Consider the following 15775-nt stretch of genomic DNA (forward strand, 5'->3'; position numbering starts at 1 on the left):
CGGCATTACAGCCGCTTCTGCAGATTCAGAGAAAACACAACTTACCCTATTGTGAAGAAATGAGGCAACCCAACAGGGAGGCTGCTGGAGAAAAGAAAGCCACTTCTTTGAGCCGGGAGACCAACATAGTGTGGTCTACCAGGTCAAAAGCAGCGCAGAGATCCAAAAGGATGAGCATGGAGGCCAGGCCTTTGTCGTGCGAAATAGCAGCCTGGATTTAAGTTCCAGCAATGCCGCCTCGGTACTATGCCCAGCTCTAAAGCCAGATTGTCGACAATTAAGAATGGGGGAGCTGTTAAGATGAAGGGCTACCTGTTTGTAAGCAACCTTATATAAAATCTTCAACCAGAAGACTGAATTAGTAATGGGCCTGTAATTCAATGGGTCTTCTTTAGAAAGGTCGTTTTTTTTTATAAAGGCCTCACCCAGGACCGTTCAAATCATCAGGCACAATACCCTCACTAAAAGATGCATTTACAAACTGGAGTATAGCATCCAAGATAGTCGGGGCGCAGGTTTTAATAATAACAGTGGAATATGGATCCCCTTTGATACTGATCATCTTGAGGTGAACCACAACATCCGTCAGCTAGGCGCAGGTTTTAATAATAACAGTGGAATATGGATCCCCTTTGATACTGATCATCTTGAGGTGAACCACAACATCCGTCAGCTAGGCGCAGGTTTTAATAATAACAGTGGAATATGGATCCCCTTTGATACTGATCATCTTGAGGTGAACCACAACATCCGTCAGCTACTCCAGGGAAATCAGGGAAAATGAACATTCTGGGAGTGAAGAGCATCTTTTAAATTCCTTACAACCAATTATGGTAACTTTATTAGAAGCGGTAGCTTTTTTCCTAAGGATGTTATCCTTGATACCCTGTATCTCCGCCCCCATGGCATCCTGGATCGCCTGGCACCAAGCTGTGTCTTTCACCACTGCCCCCATGTCTGGGGCTGAGGTGGACTCTTGCTCCTTTAGGATTTTAAAGAGTTCTTTGGTCTCTGATTGAGCAGAAACAATCCTATCATTAAGGGCGTTCTTTTTTGCCTCCATTAGTGCAACTTCATATATTCTGACAGCCTCTTTGTAAGCAGTAAGAAGGCTGGGGGAGGGATTCCCTTTCCAGTTATAGTACTGCTTAAGCATAAGAGATTTAAGCTTGCGAAGGGCAATCAAAAACCAAGGCTTGTTTTTAGGCAACAATCTATTCTTCCTGATTTTCTCTGGAGCCAGGATATTCGTAATGTCTACAACAGTGTCCGTAAGAACCTTGGACATGCTCGAGACACATCATTGGAGAGGAAGGCTGTCAACCATGTTCAGCAATGGATTAATTTTTTCCAGTGTGAGGTTTCTGCTTAGTGGCAGGCAACATTTTACTTCTATACTTAACGGTAAAGGCTGAATTGATGACAAAATTAACAAAGTGATGATCCGACCAAGGGCAGGGGGTAACTGAAAGATCCTTAATGAGCACATTGGTTGCTGAAACCCAATCTAGAGTGGGTCCTAAACAATGTGTAGGGTGACGATTAAATTGGACCAATCCCAAATTTGTTAGAGCTGTCTCTAGGTCTGAGCCTTTGGGGTCATCCTGGTGGCCTACCCAGATGTTGAAATTGCCCATGACAATAAAGCTGGAGCGGGGTCTTAGGCAAGCCACCAGATGATTGGATAATGCTGAGATACAATCCTCAGCAAGAGAGGGGGGGACGGTAAATCACTAATAAATGATGCCTGGCCTCAGCGTTTATTCCAATTTTAACCTGGATGAACTTCGCTACCTTCCATAATGTTCCCAGTTTTTTCCCAGATTGTAAAATGGGATTTAAATATCAGAGCCACTCACCCCCGCCCCTCTGCCCTTAGTCCTATCTGCCCTCAACATGGAGTACCCCTCAGGAATAGCCAGTTTGAGTGATGGATAGGTGAAACTATACAAGAGTCTTGGACAGCTGAGGGACAGTTGTCAGCCTGCAAGAGAGAAGCAGTACCAGTAATATCAAAATCCTGCAGAAGAGACCCACCTCCGAGGCCAGATATATGCAGTGACAAAGAAGGATAAGTTCTAAAATTATCGGGATTATTAGATCCAGCACCCGTAGTTGGTGGTTCAGCCAACACCAAGCTTGCACCGCTAATTAAGGAGCTATTGTTGGCACAACATGCATCCGTTAGAGGAATCATTGAACAGACAGAAGAGGGAGCCACAGCAGACTTACTGAGGGTCGTGGGTCGTTGTTAAATACATGCTTGTTCACAAGCAAAGGACCCGTTTCTTGCTGCTTCAATTGTGGCCATGACTTTGTGTAAACCCATCGTGTTGCAGCAGCAGATAGCAGTCAGTCTGGAGGCGCAAGGGAAAAAGAAGCCTAGTCCTTGCGTCCCACACAGACTGACAGACTCGCCAAGCCTGTCCGCGCTGGGCATTCGCGCTGGGTTTCAGACAAAAAACACTTCCGGACTACAGGTCCTTCTGGGGATTGTAGTTCCCGGCTAGCGGTGCGTGCAGAGCGCAAAATGCCTTTGATTCAATTTGCACTGTTGGATCATCAGAGAAGAGGTATCACATTAGCCAGAGGACGTGGCATGTTAAAATTAGTAACTTGTAATCTGCCAGTAATTACGGCAGACCAAGTGGCGGTAACGGTATTACCGTTTGGTGGTATGCCGTCGGATTTACCAGCAGGATACCACTAATCCTGTAATTAGGTGCATACTCATCGGGAGCTCTGTGTCCTAAAACTCTACTTCCATGTGGCATTTCAATGATCTCATAAGGTCTGCTTTACTGCCGGAGCTTGTCTGCGTGGGTATTCGAGGCTCCAGTGGTGAGTTCTCACCCTTGTCAGATGTTGCTAAGCTCCAGGCTTCACCCACGCCATCGCGCAGTTGAGATCTCAATTTCCCAAACAACCCTAACATGCACGTGAAAATCTTTTATGAAATACAAGATCTGATTTTAGATCAGACCTTTGGGGTTTTTTCTTTTCCCTCTTGCTCCCTTTGGGTTGACATAATCTTTGTGCAGAGACCCCACAAGTTAATGCTCCAATGTATTTAGTTGCCAAAAGGAGTTGCCTTTTATGTTGATCATCTGGTTGCTCGGCGTACAGGTGTGTTCACCGTACTGCTAGATTTGTGACAGTTGTGATCAGTATTTTTAATCAGCAGATTGCTGACCATGACTTAATGCTACTCCAGCTGTTTTTAGCTGGTGGGGTTTGGGGATTCTCCGCTGCCAGTCTCCTAGGAAGACTAATCTATTAAGGTTACCCAGCGCTTCTGTAGATTCGGTCTAGAGTTCCAATGCAGACACCAAGACGCTGGACACCCAGTCTCTATGGCCCAATAACGCTTCCACTTCCACCACTGTAATCCAACAACCCCCGGGGAATGTTTTATGGGATACTCTTTCCGCATTGTGATGGAGTTGTGATTGGAGGCAGTGCTGGTGCCAGCATGGGATGGCAGCACTACAAGGTCCAAAGACCAAAGGATGGAATTCGGGCAAAGTGACTGTGATGATGGCCAGATGCCCTCCCAGAGATAGAGGGCCCAAGGGTAAGATGTTGTGAGTAGAGGCATGACAGATTGCGGGAACAAAAGGAAGGGTTTCATTTGAGGGATGCTCGAGACGTGGGGCTGAAGCATTCAGTTGGTTAGGCGGCCATTTTATCACAGTTTGCTTCCCTGCGTTTGAGGCGGCCATATAAGGGAGAACAACATCAATTGCTGCTATGGTGGAGGGATCAGTTACATCCAATCATCACTCCACGACCTCCATTTTGCGCATGGGTTTTTTCACCTAATATCTTCGAATCCCACCACAGACTGGGCCGGTGCTTGAATCAACCGAAAGAAGTGGTTACGCTGCACGAGTGCCTGGCGAAGTGACTGACTGAAAATAGCTGCACCTGACTGTATCTCCACCACAAGTAATAAATAAACGATAGATAAAGGCGCTCGAGGAGTGCATTTGAAAATGCTTTGAGAGAACTAGTGCCCTATGCTGTTATGACATAGGTGTCCTTAGGCCATATACCCATGGCCACCCGAGAGAAGCCACACTCCCTTTGGGGACGATGGAACTTTGGGTTCCAAAGTAATCCTGATCATGTCTGCCTCTGAAATGTATATGACCTCTGCTCGTCCCTAATCGCCCCCCTGGGCAGTAGTGTGACCCTACTGCTTGGATGCCTCATTATTCTCAGTGTTTCTTTCTCCTCCTCATCTTCCTTCCTGGGAAAGGGTATATATTTCCTGCAGATTGTTCACCGTTATTTCATCCAATAGACTCTGTAAAGGAATAACCACATGCACAAAGCTTTGCCTGGGAATGTTGCTAAAGCGGTGGCACCAAAATGTTAGGCTGATCCCGCAACCGCTTTAAGATTCTTCATTGTCTCCAGTGATGTCAGTCTCATCCTTGAGGTGTGCAAAAACCCTCACAAAATATGTATCAAGACCGGAGCCAAAACTGAACTAATACTAAAAGCTTTGAGTATAATATAAACACGAAACCCAGTTCCCTACTGCATTACGTTGCTCATCTAGGTCTTTATTAAAGTTTTTCAACACATCAGGTTATGTTATTGTGATTTGTACCACACACCACAACGATGCAAAAAAAGGTCACTTCGGGGCACAATGAAAGAGGAAAAAGGGAGGTATCGGGAGGGAAGTTGACTGGGTAAGAAAGGGGGAGGAAAGGATGAAAAGAATCAAAAAGAGATAAGCAAACAGAAGAAGAAATATAGAGCAAGAAATAAAGATGCCCTACCTGTAAGACATCTTTATTTGTTGCCCTATATTTTTAGGTATTTTCTATCTGGGAATCCATCACTTTCCTAATCATGCCTGGCGTGTCTTAAGCCCTTGGGTAGAAGACGTCCATGTGCAAAGTGTCCCCTGCATTCTGTAGTCTCCTGATGGTGGGAGACGATTTGCAAATCACTCTTGGACCCACCCCCCGAGGGGTGGCAGAAGCTGAATGAAAGTTTCCCGTCTCTCAGTCGTCAGTGTTGCACTCACCCTACATGGCAGGGGCAGGTGCAGAGCTGGGCCCTGAACTTGCTGTGCCAAAGCTGATGCTGCCCAATGAGGCGCCCACATGTCCGGGGTTGTTGTAGTCCCTTGATAGAAGCATGTGGGGGTGCATTCAAGACTGCTCGCTGTATGTTTCTTGTCCCTTTCTCTACTAGCACAGTGGCCAGAAAGACTAAGCAATGGACTGGGGAATCATACAATTACTACGCCGGGTTTACTGCGCCGGCCGAAAATGCCGACTTTATTTTTTTTTTAACCCCATTTCTCAGAGTATATATGTGGGGGATGGGGTAAAGTAAATAATTAATGTTGGGGGGAGTATTGGGATTTGTGGGGGTATCCCCCGCATATATAGTCTGTGAAAAGGGGGTCGAAGAAAAAAAATCGGCATTTTCGGCCAAAGTTGTGCACAGACTAGACTTGCATATCGTACAATGAAGTTACACAAATAGCCTGTATACCCTTCTGTGATTTCACATAAAAGCATTTGACAGTAGTATCATCATCATACAGGTTCACATGTACACCATCATGGATGTTTCCTTGCACTGAAAGTGTCCAGTAGGCATTATTCCCTTGCTGTGTCACTCCATATGTGTTCGCAATATATAGCTACCTGTTTTAATGTCTACAGACCTATTCAGCTCCTCATGCTAGGACAAAAGGCAGAGCCTTCTATTGATGCTGTACCTTAGTCTCCAATGCCTGATCATTGCTTGCACTGTTGACTCTGCTGGGAACTGGGTTCAGTCCCTATCTCTTCAGTCCCCATCGGACAGGGCGCTTTGAAACACAATTTCTTGATGTATAGGCGCCTTACAAATGCCCAATAAAATAATTCTCATGCACTTATTCTCACGGTAATCCATGATTTGGCGGTTCTTTTATTGTGATTTCCTCAAGAATTGGTAACATCCAACTCAGCAGAGGCCATAGTGACAGGCCCTCACTGGGGTCCCTTCATCCTATGCTAACCTGTGTCATCACAGTAATGTTAATGTTAAAGGTATTTGTACCACGCACCGTCACCACCGGTAATATTGAATGCCCATCTACGGACAGATGAAAGACCTATCAACTAATGACTGCACTAGGGATCAGATATTATTATTACTACTGCAGTGTAGTCATCTGCAAAGGTTGCAAGGTCGGCCTGGTAGGCAGATTGTATGCACGGACCTGGATACGACATTCTGCGTGCTAAATGTCCCTCATGTTTCCCTTACTCGTATGACGCTTGGTGGCGTGCAGCCACCACTCACCACAAAGCAAAGGGCCATGTAAAACCCTTCGCCTGACCATGATAAGTGACCCAAGCATCGTCCCATCGCTGACCATGATAAGTGACCCAAGCATCGTCCCATCGCTGACCATGAGAAGTGACCCAAGCATCGTCCCATCGCTGACCATGATAAGTGACCCAAGCATCGTCCCATCGCTGACCATGAGAAGTGACCCAAGCATCGCCCCATCGCTGACCATGAGAAGTGACCCAAGCATCGTCCCATCGCTGACCATGAGAAGTGACCCAAGCATCGTCCCATCGCTGACCATGAGAGTCGACCCAAGCATCGTCCCATCGCTGACCATGAGAAGTGACCCAAGCATCGTCCCATCGCTGACCATGAGAAGTGACCCAAGCATCGTCCCATCGCTGACCATGAGAGTCGACCCAAGCATCATCTCATCGCTGACCATTAGAAGTGACCCAAGCATCGTCCCATCGCTGACCATGAGAAGTGACCCAAGCATCGTCCCATCGCTGACCATGAGAAGTGACCCAAGCATCGTCCCATCGCTGATCATGAGAGGTGACCCAAGCATCGTCCCATCGCTGACCATGAGAAGTGACCCAAGCATCGTCCCATCGCTGACCATGAGAAGTGTCCCAAGCATCGTCCCATCGCTGACCATGAGAAGTGACCCAAGCATCGTCCCATCGCTGACCATGAGAAGTGACCCAAGCATCGTCCCATCGCTGACCATGAGAAGTGACCCAAGCATCGTTCCATCGCTGACCATGAGAAGTGACCCAAGCATCGTCCCATCGCTGACCATGAGAAGTGACCCAAGCATCGTCCCATCACTGACCATAAGAAGTGACCCAAGCATCGTCCCATCGCTGACCATGAGAAGTGACCCAAGCATCGTCCCATCGCTGACCATGAGAAGTGACCCAAGCATCGTCCCATCGCTGACCATGAGAAGTGACCCAAGCATCGTTCCATCGCTGACCATGAGAAGTGACCCAAGCATCGTCCCATCGCTGACCATGAGAAGTGACCCAAGCATCGTTCCATCGCTGACCATGAGAAGTGACCCAAGCATCGTCCCATCGCTGACCATGAGAAGTGACCCAAGCATCATCCCATCGCTGACCATGAGAAGTGACCCAAGCATCATCCCATCGCTGACCATGAGAAGTGACCCAAAGCATCGTCCCATCGCTGACCATGAGATGTGACCCAAGCATCGTCCCATCATAAGGATTCCCGGAAGCCCCATGTCAAGAATACCTGCCAGGGCCCACCTGCACACGCCATCACAAGTGGACTCCAACCCCAATAAGTGTTTATAGCGCTTAGACACGTCTGGGATTCACGCCTCTTTATGTGGTCTTCTCACATCAGCTCAAGAACACATTTCCCAGTGCCTTGTGTTTGAGATGATGGAAAGGTGTAATAGTTAAGCTGCAATTGTTGTTCTACTTGCCAATGAGGACACAGTGCCTGGGACTCTTGGGGACACTGAATGACGTTCGCACATCGTGAGACCTTTCGGTACTCGGATACATTAGTCTGCAACTGCACCATTCAGGACATCTGCCGCCTCTTCTGCACACTGCGCGTTCAGGGTAGGGCAGGTATAAAAAGAATTGTAGATGCACCCACGCTTTGCGCCTCTAGAATTGTGAGGGCCCCAAAATACACAAATGATCAACACTCACTAACCACATTTGTCCACAAATACCATGTGTACGTGTCCGTGCAATCGTAGGCCGTCCTTGTTGATGTAGGCATCCATTGAAGACCCCAGCAGTCACGACCTCTGTGCTTCTGTGTGGCTGGCAGTCCGGCTATTAGGCTGAGCTCGGGGCCACTTTCAGTGTAGCCTTACACTCTTTAGACCTTAAACATGGGTTAAGGAGGTCTCATTAAGCACTATCCAAAGGATTGTCTATCTTCTTGACATGGAGCACTGCTTGACATGGAGCACTGTGTTCCCCCACGTGTTGGGAAAATGACAAACTGATTTGAGGGATCCAAGACAGGCACTGCCGGCTCCTGCATGTGGAATAAGGGGGCTGGATCAACACGGCTTCACCCTGCAGCCATCCCCCAATTGCAGAAAATGTGCAAGGGTCCTCGTTTTTCTTTTCATTCTCAGACATATATGGCACTAGTCCCTTCTAAGATCTGTAACTTATTGATTCATCAATTTATACTCATTCATCCAAAAGGGCTGCATGCCACAAAGGAATTGTAGGGTCTGATATACAGCATCTGGAAAATCTTACTAATCATTGGGAGCATGAATTATTCTCCTTTCCCGCTCGCTACTTGTCTCTAGAGTGGATGGGGCTTATTATTTTTAGATTGTTACATCAACACTAACTGCTCACTTCTCTTCCCATCTGCAGGAGTTCTTCTTTCGCCCTCCAAGTGGGCCCAGATGCACTGGAGTGGAGAGCGCGCAACGTTGACACTCAATCACCTCAACAAGGAGGATGAAGGCCTCTACACACTGCGCGTGGTGATGGGAGAGTTCTACGACCAATTCAGTGGCTATGTCTTTGTTGGAGGTAGGAAGAATCGCAGCTGCAAAAGCTCCTTCCTTTAGGGGGCGGGCCTTGGGACTTAACTAGATTCGACAGAGGCTGACTAAGAACTGCTCTGTGCCCACTGGTTTGCTTTCTAACACATTAATTATGCGAGCAATGGATGTGTATGGAGTCCGCCTGCTTTTTGATGGTGCATAACCCCATAGCGATCATCAGCATTTGCGCCGGCATGAAAACGCATGCCAGCGTAAATGCTGGAGCAGTTGTATGGCACACAGGAAGTGAGGTGGCGGGAACGAAAGTTGCATTCCTTCCCTCCTCTCCGCCATACAAATGGATGTAAATGAGCCGTGGCGGGAATCAGAAGCGTACAAATCTTACGCAAGGCTTTTATGCTGCTGATTCCCCTTACGTGGAGCAGAACATGAGCTCCATCGTGTTTTCTGGCACACTGTGTTTATCACCGTCAATATGTGTTTAATCTGGAGCATATGCATTTTGGTATTTTTTTAGTTGTTGTGAATGAAGAGGGGTTAATTTTCGTCATTTAGTAAAGTGTAAAAAGCAGGTGCAATCACCTTTAAACCATCTTTTTCCACTTCGTGGTGCAGATAGTGTAAATGCCACCTGCCATTTACGCATGGCAGGCACCATTTACTATGTATTCCTATGGAATCGGCCTGCTTTTAGCAGGTACTAAATGCGTGCCTGCCAGCATAACAATCAGATGCCGGTCGTAATGCATGCAGTTTTGTATGGCGAGGCTGATGAGTGCAGCGGAAGCGCTAATTCAACTCCATGCGCCCACTCCACCATACAAATCAATGAACATTTGGAGGAAAAAGCATGCATACAAGTTTTACGCATGCCTTTTATGCTGTTCCAAAAGGACAATGACTCCAGAATTTTCAACTACACTATAATCAGGCATCCTATGGCTCTCCAAATGTGTCGGCCTACAGTTTTCATGGTCTCTCAACATTGGTGATGCTGGCTTGGGATGACAGGAGTTGCCTAGCTCTACACTACTCTGAATAAGTGTTGCATAAGCATTTCTGCCTGCGTGAACGAGAGAATCCTCTGCTGTTTGGAGGAAGATCTGTTGCGTTGTCTTGGCAAGGGTCACCCAGCTCATTTACATAGCCACATGTGCGAACTGAGACCCAAATCAGTCAATCAGATTCGATCTGCTTAATGGTATTCTTCCCCGCAATGATGTGTGAGGGCGAGTGGGTGAGCGAGTGGCGACGCTCTTAATAGTGTGATATCTCAGAGTGAGCAGCTTGATATGACATATACATTAGGGGTAATAGAAAGCAATCAGTGGCCCCCTTGAAAATCCTGATAGTTCAATGGGCTCTTATGTAAATGCATAGAATTCGAGAGAGATAACTTATCAGAGAGGGAGTGTTTTAACCCCAAAAGTCCCCCTTCACCGCTGACAATAAGCTGTCAGTTAGGATTGGCCACCCGTGACTTAAGCCATCCAATATCTTTATGTATTGTTGGCTTTATCCATAGCTCACCCTGTCTTCTTACAATATCCCACTTCTATATCCTTTGGGTTGGCATCCAGTCTTTATAACGAACATTGTATGTAGACATGCACACATACCGGAAATTTTACGACGACAAACCATAACGAAAATGTGGGTGGGGTAAAAGGTTAAATATTGTGGGGAAACGGTTGGGGTGGATTTTTAGAGGTGTGAAACTGTGCTTTGGGGGGACTCCCCCCAAACCAAAAAAAAACATTGTATGTCGTTATAAAGACATGTAACTCTTTGGGTTGTCCAAGTGGCACTGCTTGTGGGTGCAATGGTGAAGAGAACGTATGGCCCCACGGTGCATCCTGCCCACTGCACCGAATCAGGCTTGAGCCATCTGAGAAGACCTGCTGCTCCTCTTCAGAGGAGCAATGGCTGCCGTCAGCAGTATCTTCATAACCCGCTGACGGTGGTCTCTCCCACTGAGATCCAAAGAGCGGGCCTGGGTAGAGGAGTTGCACATCTCTACTGCGGCTATAAAGCCAATCTAGAATGGCGGCATCTACCGAGCAACTCCCATTTGGGTCTGCGCCATTGCAGCTGTTAAAGACAAAAGTATGGGCTGGCCGACCGCCCATGCGCGCCGCGACGCCACTAGGCCATGCACACATATACAGACCAGTGTCATTTACTACTCTCAGATTTCACTGCAAGCTGTGCATTCTTCCATTGCTCCCCAAAGATATTTCAAGCCAGGAAGAATGGAGGGTATACCAATCGTGAAATTCGCAACTGTTCTAATAAAACATGAAACCTTTTTTTTTTTTTTTTTTGCTTGTCACCCACCTTTTACTAAACAGTAAACACGTTTGCAATGAGAATTCCTTGACTTTCTCTTGAATATGACGGCGTCCGATTTCCCCGGGCCAGGCTCGGAGTCTAAATCTGTCTTGTCTCTGCAGCTGAAGGCAGCAGCTGAAGTGCGCCCGACTTACGTGCAGCGGTTTGGGATTCTTGGCTCTGTGCGTGGGCCTGGTTGGCGCCTTGCTGCTCCATGCAGCAGCATGTGGTGGTGATACTCTGGCCAATGGCGTCGTCTGCTGAGCAGTGAACGACCCAAAGCACATATGCTCTCCCGTCACGTAATCAAAGTGATCCTCCACAGCTGAGTTCCAAGAGCAAATTATGGCCAGAATGCAAGACGGACAACGGAGCAAAACACAAAAAGGTCAAAAATAATTTCAAAAAGTCAAATGAGGAGTAAATATGGGGAAGGGGTTGTTAGGTAAGATTTTGTAGAGAACAACTGGTGTGGGACTTTACAAGACTTATCTGCTTGGTATTATTAACCAACTTTTAACGTAGGTCTGTACTACACAAGTCGGTAGAGTGGCTGAGCAGCCAGGCTTTCCTAGAAGGGGTGCTGTGAGCTGTAGAGCAGTACAAGGTAATCAGTACATACAAGTATTCAAGTAAACACTTACACCGTTACAAGTTATATTAAATTATTTATTTATATATACACAGAGCAAATGAATCACATTAGATATGCAGCAACTAATAATAACATCAAGCATCAAGCAGAATTTCAGAATAAAGTTATTCAAGCAGCAATAATGCAGGCGAGTACATTATTTTTGTACCACAACATTTCCAGCACACAGAGTGACATCATTCAAGGTTAGTAGTAGCACTTATAGTTCACCATACAATATTGAGCTTGGAGGGAAAAGGTGCTAGAGTAGAACAGAACACTGTAGCACTGGAACAATAGTCTTTACTCCCAGGGGGGATGTAGGAAGTCTTTTCCCCAGCAATAAGAGGGTAAAACCAAACCGTTACAGGGAACAAGCACTGCCAAAGCCAGCAGGTTTCCAAAGAGATGCCTTTGGGGAGCCAGGAGGACATTTCTAGTTCTGATGCAATCTTCTTAGAAAATGTTAGTTGGACAGTCAATAGTTCTTTGAAGAAAAATCCGGGAGCTCAAGAAAGCCTATCTGAGGTGCACAAGCTGTTAGGCCTGCACAAGTGAATTGCATAATTCCAGAGGATAAAAAGGAGCATTCCCCAAGCTTGGAAGCACTAGGTTTGGCTAAAGGGGTTAAACCCAAAGCCCCCACAATACCTTAGAATAGAAGCAGATGCTCCAGCTGACTTCCTTCTTGATGCAGCGATGCAGACCCTTGTTCCTGGACCTTGGTCGTGGTGACGAAAGGGAGGATGTCTGGCGGGCTTCTGCGGCAGCACTCTCGAGGGGGGGACTCTGCAGCAATGGATTCCACTAATTTCAGTGGCTCTTCGTGGTTTTGGCGCCTTTTTCTCAGCGCCCAAGAGGAATGAATATCCCTGGTTGGAATTTCCTTGGTCCCTCAGTCCTGAAGTCTGGCGAGGGGATTCTGGACAAAGATGTCTTGCTTCTGTAGACTCACACGGATGCCTGCAAAGTTTCAGGCGGATTCGTCCTTTGGAAGATGTTGCACTCGTCAATGGTTTAGGTATTGGGAAAAGGACACAGCGACACAGGGGCTGGCCCAGAACAAAGCCGGTCTTGATTCTAGTTGATCCCACCAGCCTAAGGGAGGAATCTGCACTTGGCGGAGCTTCCCTGTCGATGGGGAAACCGGGTCAGCACAGCTGCGAGTCTTCACCTGTGCTTTTATGGTCCTGGAAGGTGCTGCTGGCTTCAATCTCTCCATTATCATCTTCTTCAGATTTGAGGTTCCAGTGGTGGTCTCTGCCTGTAGTCCCAAAACCCTTGCCTTATGTGCGAAATCCCATTCATTCACAGCACTAAGCTGTCATTCACACGGCGGGGGGGGGAGGGGTCATCCTGTAGGACAGACACAAGCCCAGTTGGAACGGGTTTTGGCCAGGCATGCCTACAAACAAGTGCCAGTGTTGTCTTGGGCTCTTACCTCACTTCCTACATTCCCAGACAAACTGGTGCCTGGGCGGGCTTCAGGGCTGAAACCTGCCACAGGCAAAACACACAATGAACTCAAACCTGATCTAAACAACAGAGTAAAATCCCAGAAGGAATGAAGAAACAAGAAATGGGGAAAAAAGAAGACTGGGACCATTTTGTTAAAATGGTCGCACTTGGGTACTGTACTGCAGCTGAGAAATCAGCCTGCAGGTGCATTACACAAAAGTAGTTAAAAAGAAACCACTGCCACCAGCCATTCAAGTTAGTTAGTGTAACAAAGTGTTACATGAGAAGTGTGATGAGGAGAAACTATGTAACCCCCCAGCACTCCACATAAGGTGGTGTGTGCTGGTCCCACAAACAAAAAAGGTAAGTCGGATAAAAGTGGTCCTACTATTCTGGGAACTGTAGTTCACACAAGAAAATGTATTCAAACATTTAGAGGAGTCAAAGGGACTCCCCAGTGACACTGCACAAATGGTGCTGTGTGTCACTATATAAAACACAGATGCCTATGGAGTTTACCAGACTCCATTAAAACACAAAATCTTAGAGGGAGAAGGCATGAGTGGGCGGCAAAAAGGCCCATTCACTCAGGAGGTTAAAACCAAAAAGGTCCCAGATTCCAGCAAAGGGCTGGGGGTCTGTAAAGTTAAAGGAAATTAGCACAGAAACTGAAAATTCTCCCTAGCAAGGGTTACAAGAAATTAAAATCTGTTGCTCCTAATTGGAAAAGTGGTAGCAGTCGCGCCGATTCTGCAACGGCGGTTCGGTCTCAAAATTAAGATGTGCAGTAGAGGAAACTGCCTTTAAAGCTTGGCCATCAGGTTGGCCCTGTGTGGGACTGACTGAAATTCATTGCAGTTCAATTTTTCCCTGAAACCAGAGGCGTTTCTAGGGGGGTTGAGGAGGCTATAGCCCCGGGTCCTTTGTTTGTAGCCCCAGATAGAAGCTCAGATGCCACAACCAAAATGATAGCTAGCCCCGAGTCCCGAGAGCCCGACATTTTCATAGCCCCCAAATCTTTTCCAGATTTAGCAACACCCCTGAAATAGAATTTAATTTTCTGTGGTGAAACTAACAGGGAAAGAGGAAGCCTAGCGCAGAGTGGTGATACATTGGGATAGGAGCAGAGGGGAGCAGCACTGATGCCACCCCATGAATTTACATTAGAAAATAGGTGATTGGTTACTCCACACCTTTATTTGAACTCTCAATACTGATTGGTTAGTCAATGGGGAATCCTTAATTCCTTTAATTATTTTATTATTGGTGCAGGTTTCATATTGGTTTATTAGCTAATAAGCTCTATTGACATTAATAAAGGCCAATGAGGCTTCAATGGCATTGTGGTGTGCAGCGCCACCTTGACATTTCTTTCCCTATGGTAAGCAGCTGCACACCGTTATGATATGATATGATATGGCATTTATAACGCACATATACACAAGTGTTTCAAGGCGCGCTGAGGCAAGGGAGGGGGAACAAAGGGAGGTCAGACAACGATCCTACTATGCCAGGTGTCATTCAGATCGTGCAAGTGCATGGGATGGGGGAAGGGGAAAAGTATGGGGGAGGGGACAGTGCAATACATGGGAATAGAATAATAACAACAAAAGTCAAAATATGGCCAGCAGGTGGCAAGTGCAAGGAAGTGCAGACGTCGGGTGTCAAGTGCTGGTAGTGGGACTGTAGGGATACAGAAACAGTCTCCCAGTGAGTGGGTTGCCGGGCAGGCACTGCAGGCGTGTGCGACTGGTGTGGGAGGGACCTGGGACCGAGATCAGAGGGTGGGCAGGTAACTAGTGCAGTTGCTGTTTCAACCAGGAGGTCAGCAGGGGAGAGGAGGAGAAAAAGCAGAAGCAAAGAGAAAGGTTTTGAGGTGATTCCGGGACCAGAGATGGGTCTCCTCAAGTTTCAGGGAGGCAGAGAGGCTGTTCCTGAGGGAGGCCCAGCCGAAGAAAGAGATCTACCACCAGATCGACTGACCCTGAGGGAGTTGGAGGCGGATGAGCGAAGAGCTTGAGAAGGAAGATATTTAGGAAGAGAGGTTGAAGATATTGAGGCCCCAGAAGGCCTTGTGGACAATGCAAAGGGTTTTGAATTTAATCCTTGCAGCCAATGGGAGCCAGAGCAGAAATTTCAGTCCTGTAAAGATACGATCCCTGGGCTTGAGGCCAAGGACAAGTCTTGCAGTCCTGTTTTGGATGAGTTGCAGAGGGCGGAGAGTAGAGGCAGGCAGATTTAGAAAGAGGCTGTTGCAATAGTCCAGCCTAGAGAGAACCAGAGCTCTGGAGACAGTGAGCTACTGGGGGGAAGGAGAGGCTTACCAGGCTTCTTGATGACGTATGCACGCTGTCATGTGAAGTACGCGGTCCTTCACTCACTCGCTCTCTCTCAAGTAGAATTCAAATATTCTTTCTCTGTGACTCAGGGACTCTCCGGTTCCTAGCAGGTGCTCCTTTCACAATTACATGATTGTTGTTTCAGTCTCTGGTCTACGGGAACCTTCATTGATGGTT

The 15775-nt window shown here is 47.1% G+C and overlaps 1 protein-coding gene across 2 annotated transcripts in view; it reads left to right on the forward strand.

Annotated features, from left to right (window-relative positions):
• The window catches only part of MYOM1 (myomesin 1), a 526093-nt gene that overhangs the window by 333935 nt on the left and 176383 nt on the right, over positions 1-15775 (forward strand). For both annotated transcript variants that reach the window (XM_069620852.1, XM_069620853.1), the window contains exon 11: positions 8700-8861. In XM_069620852.1, coding sequence (XP_069476953.1) covers positions 8700-8861 — 162 coding nt within the window. The remainder of the gene's footprint in view (positions 1-8699; positions 8862-15775) is intronic.

Source organism: Ambystoma mexicanum, chromosome 5q (assembly GCF_040938575.1).
Source record: "Ambystoma mexicanum isolate Mex_15411 chromosome 5q, UKY_AmexF1_1, whole genome shotgun sequence".
Classification (NCBI taxonomy): Eukaryota; Metazoa; Chordata; class Amphibia; order Caudata; family Ambystomatidae; genus Ambystoma; species Ambystoma mexicanum.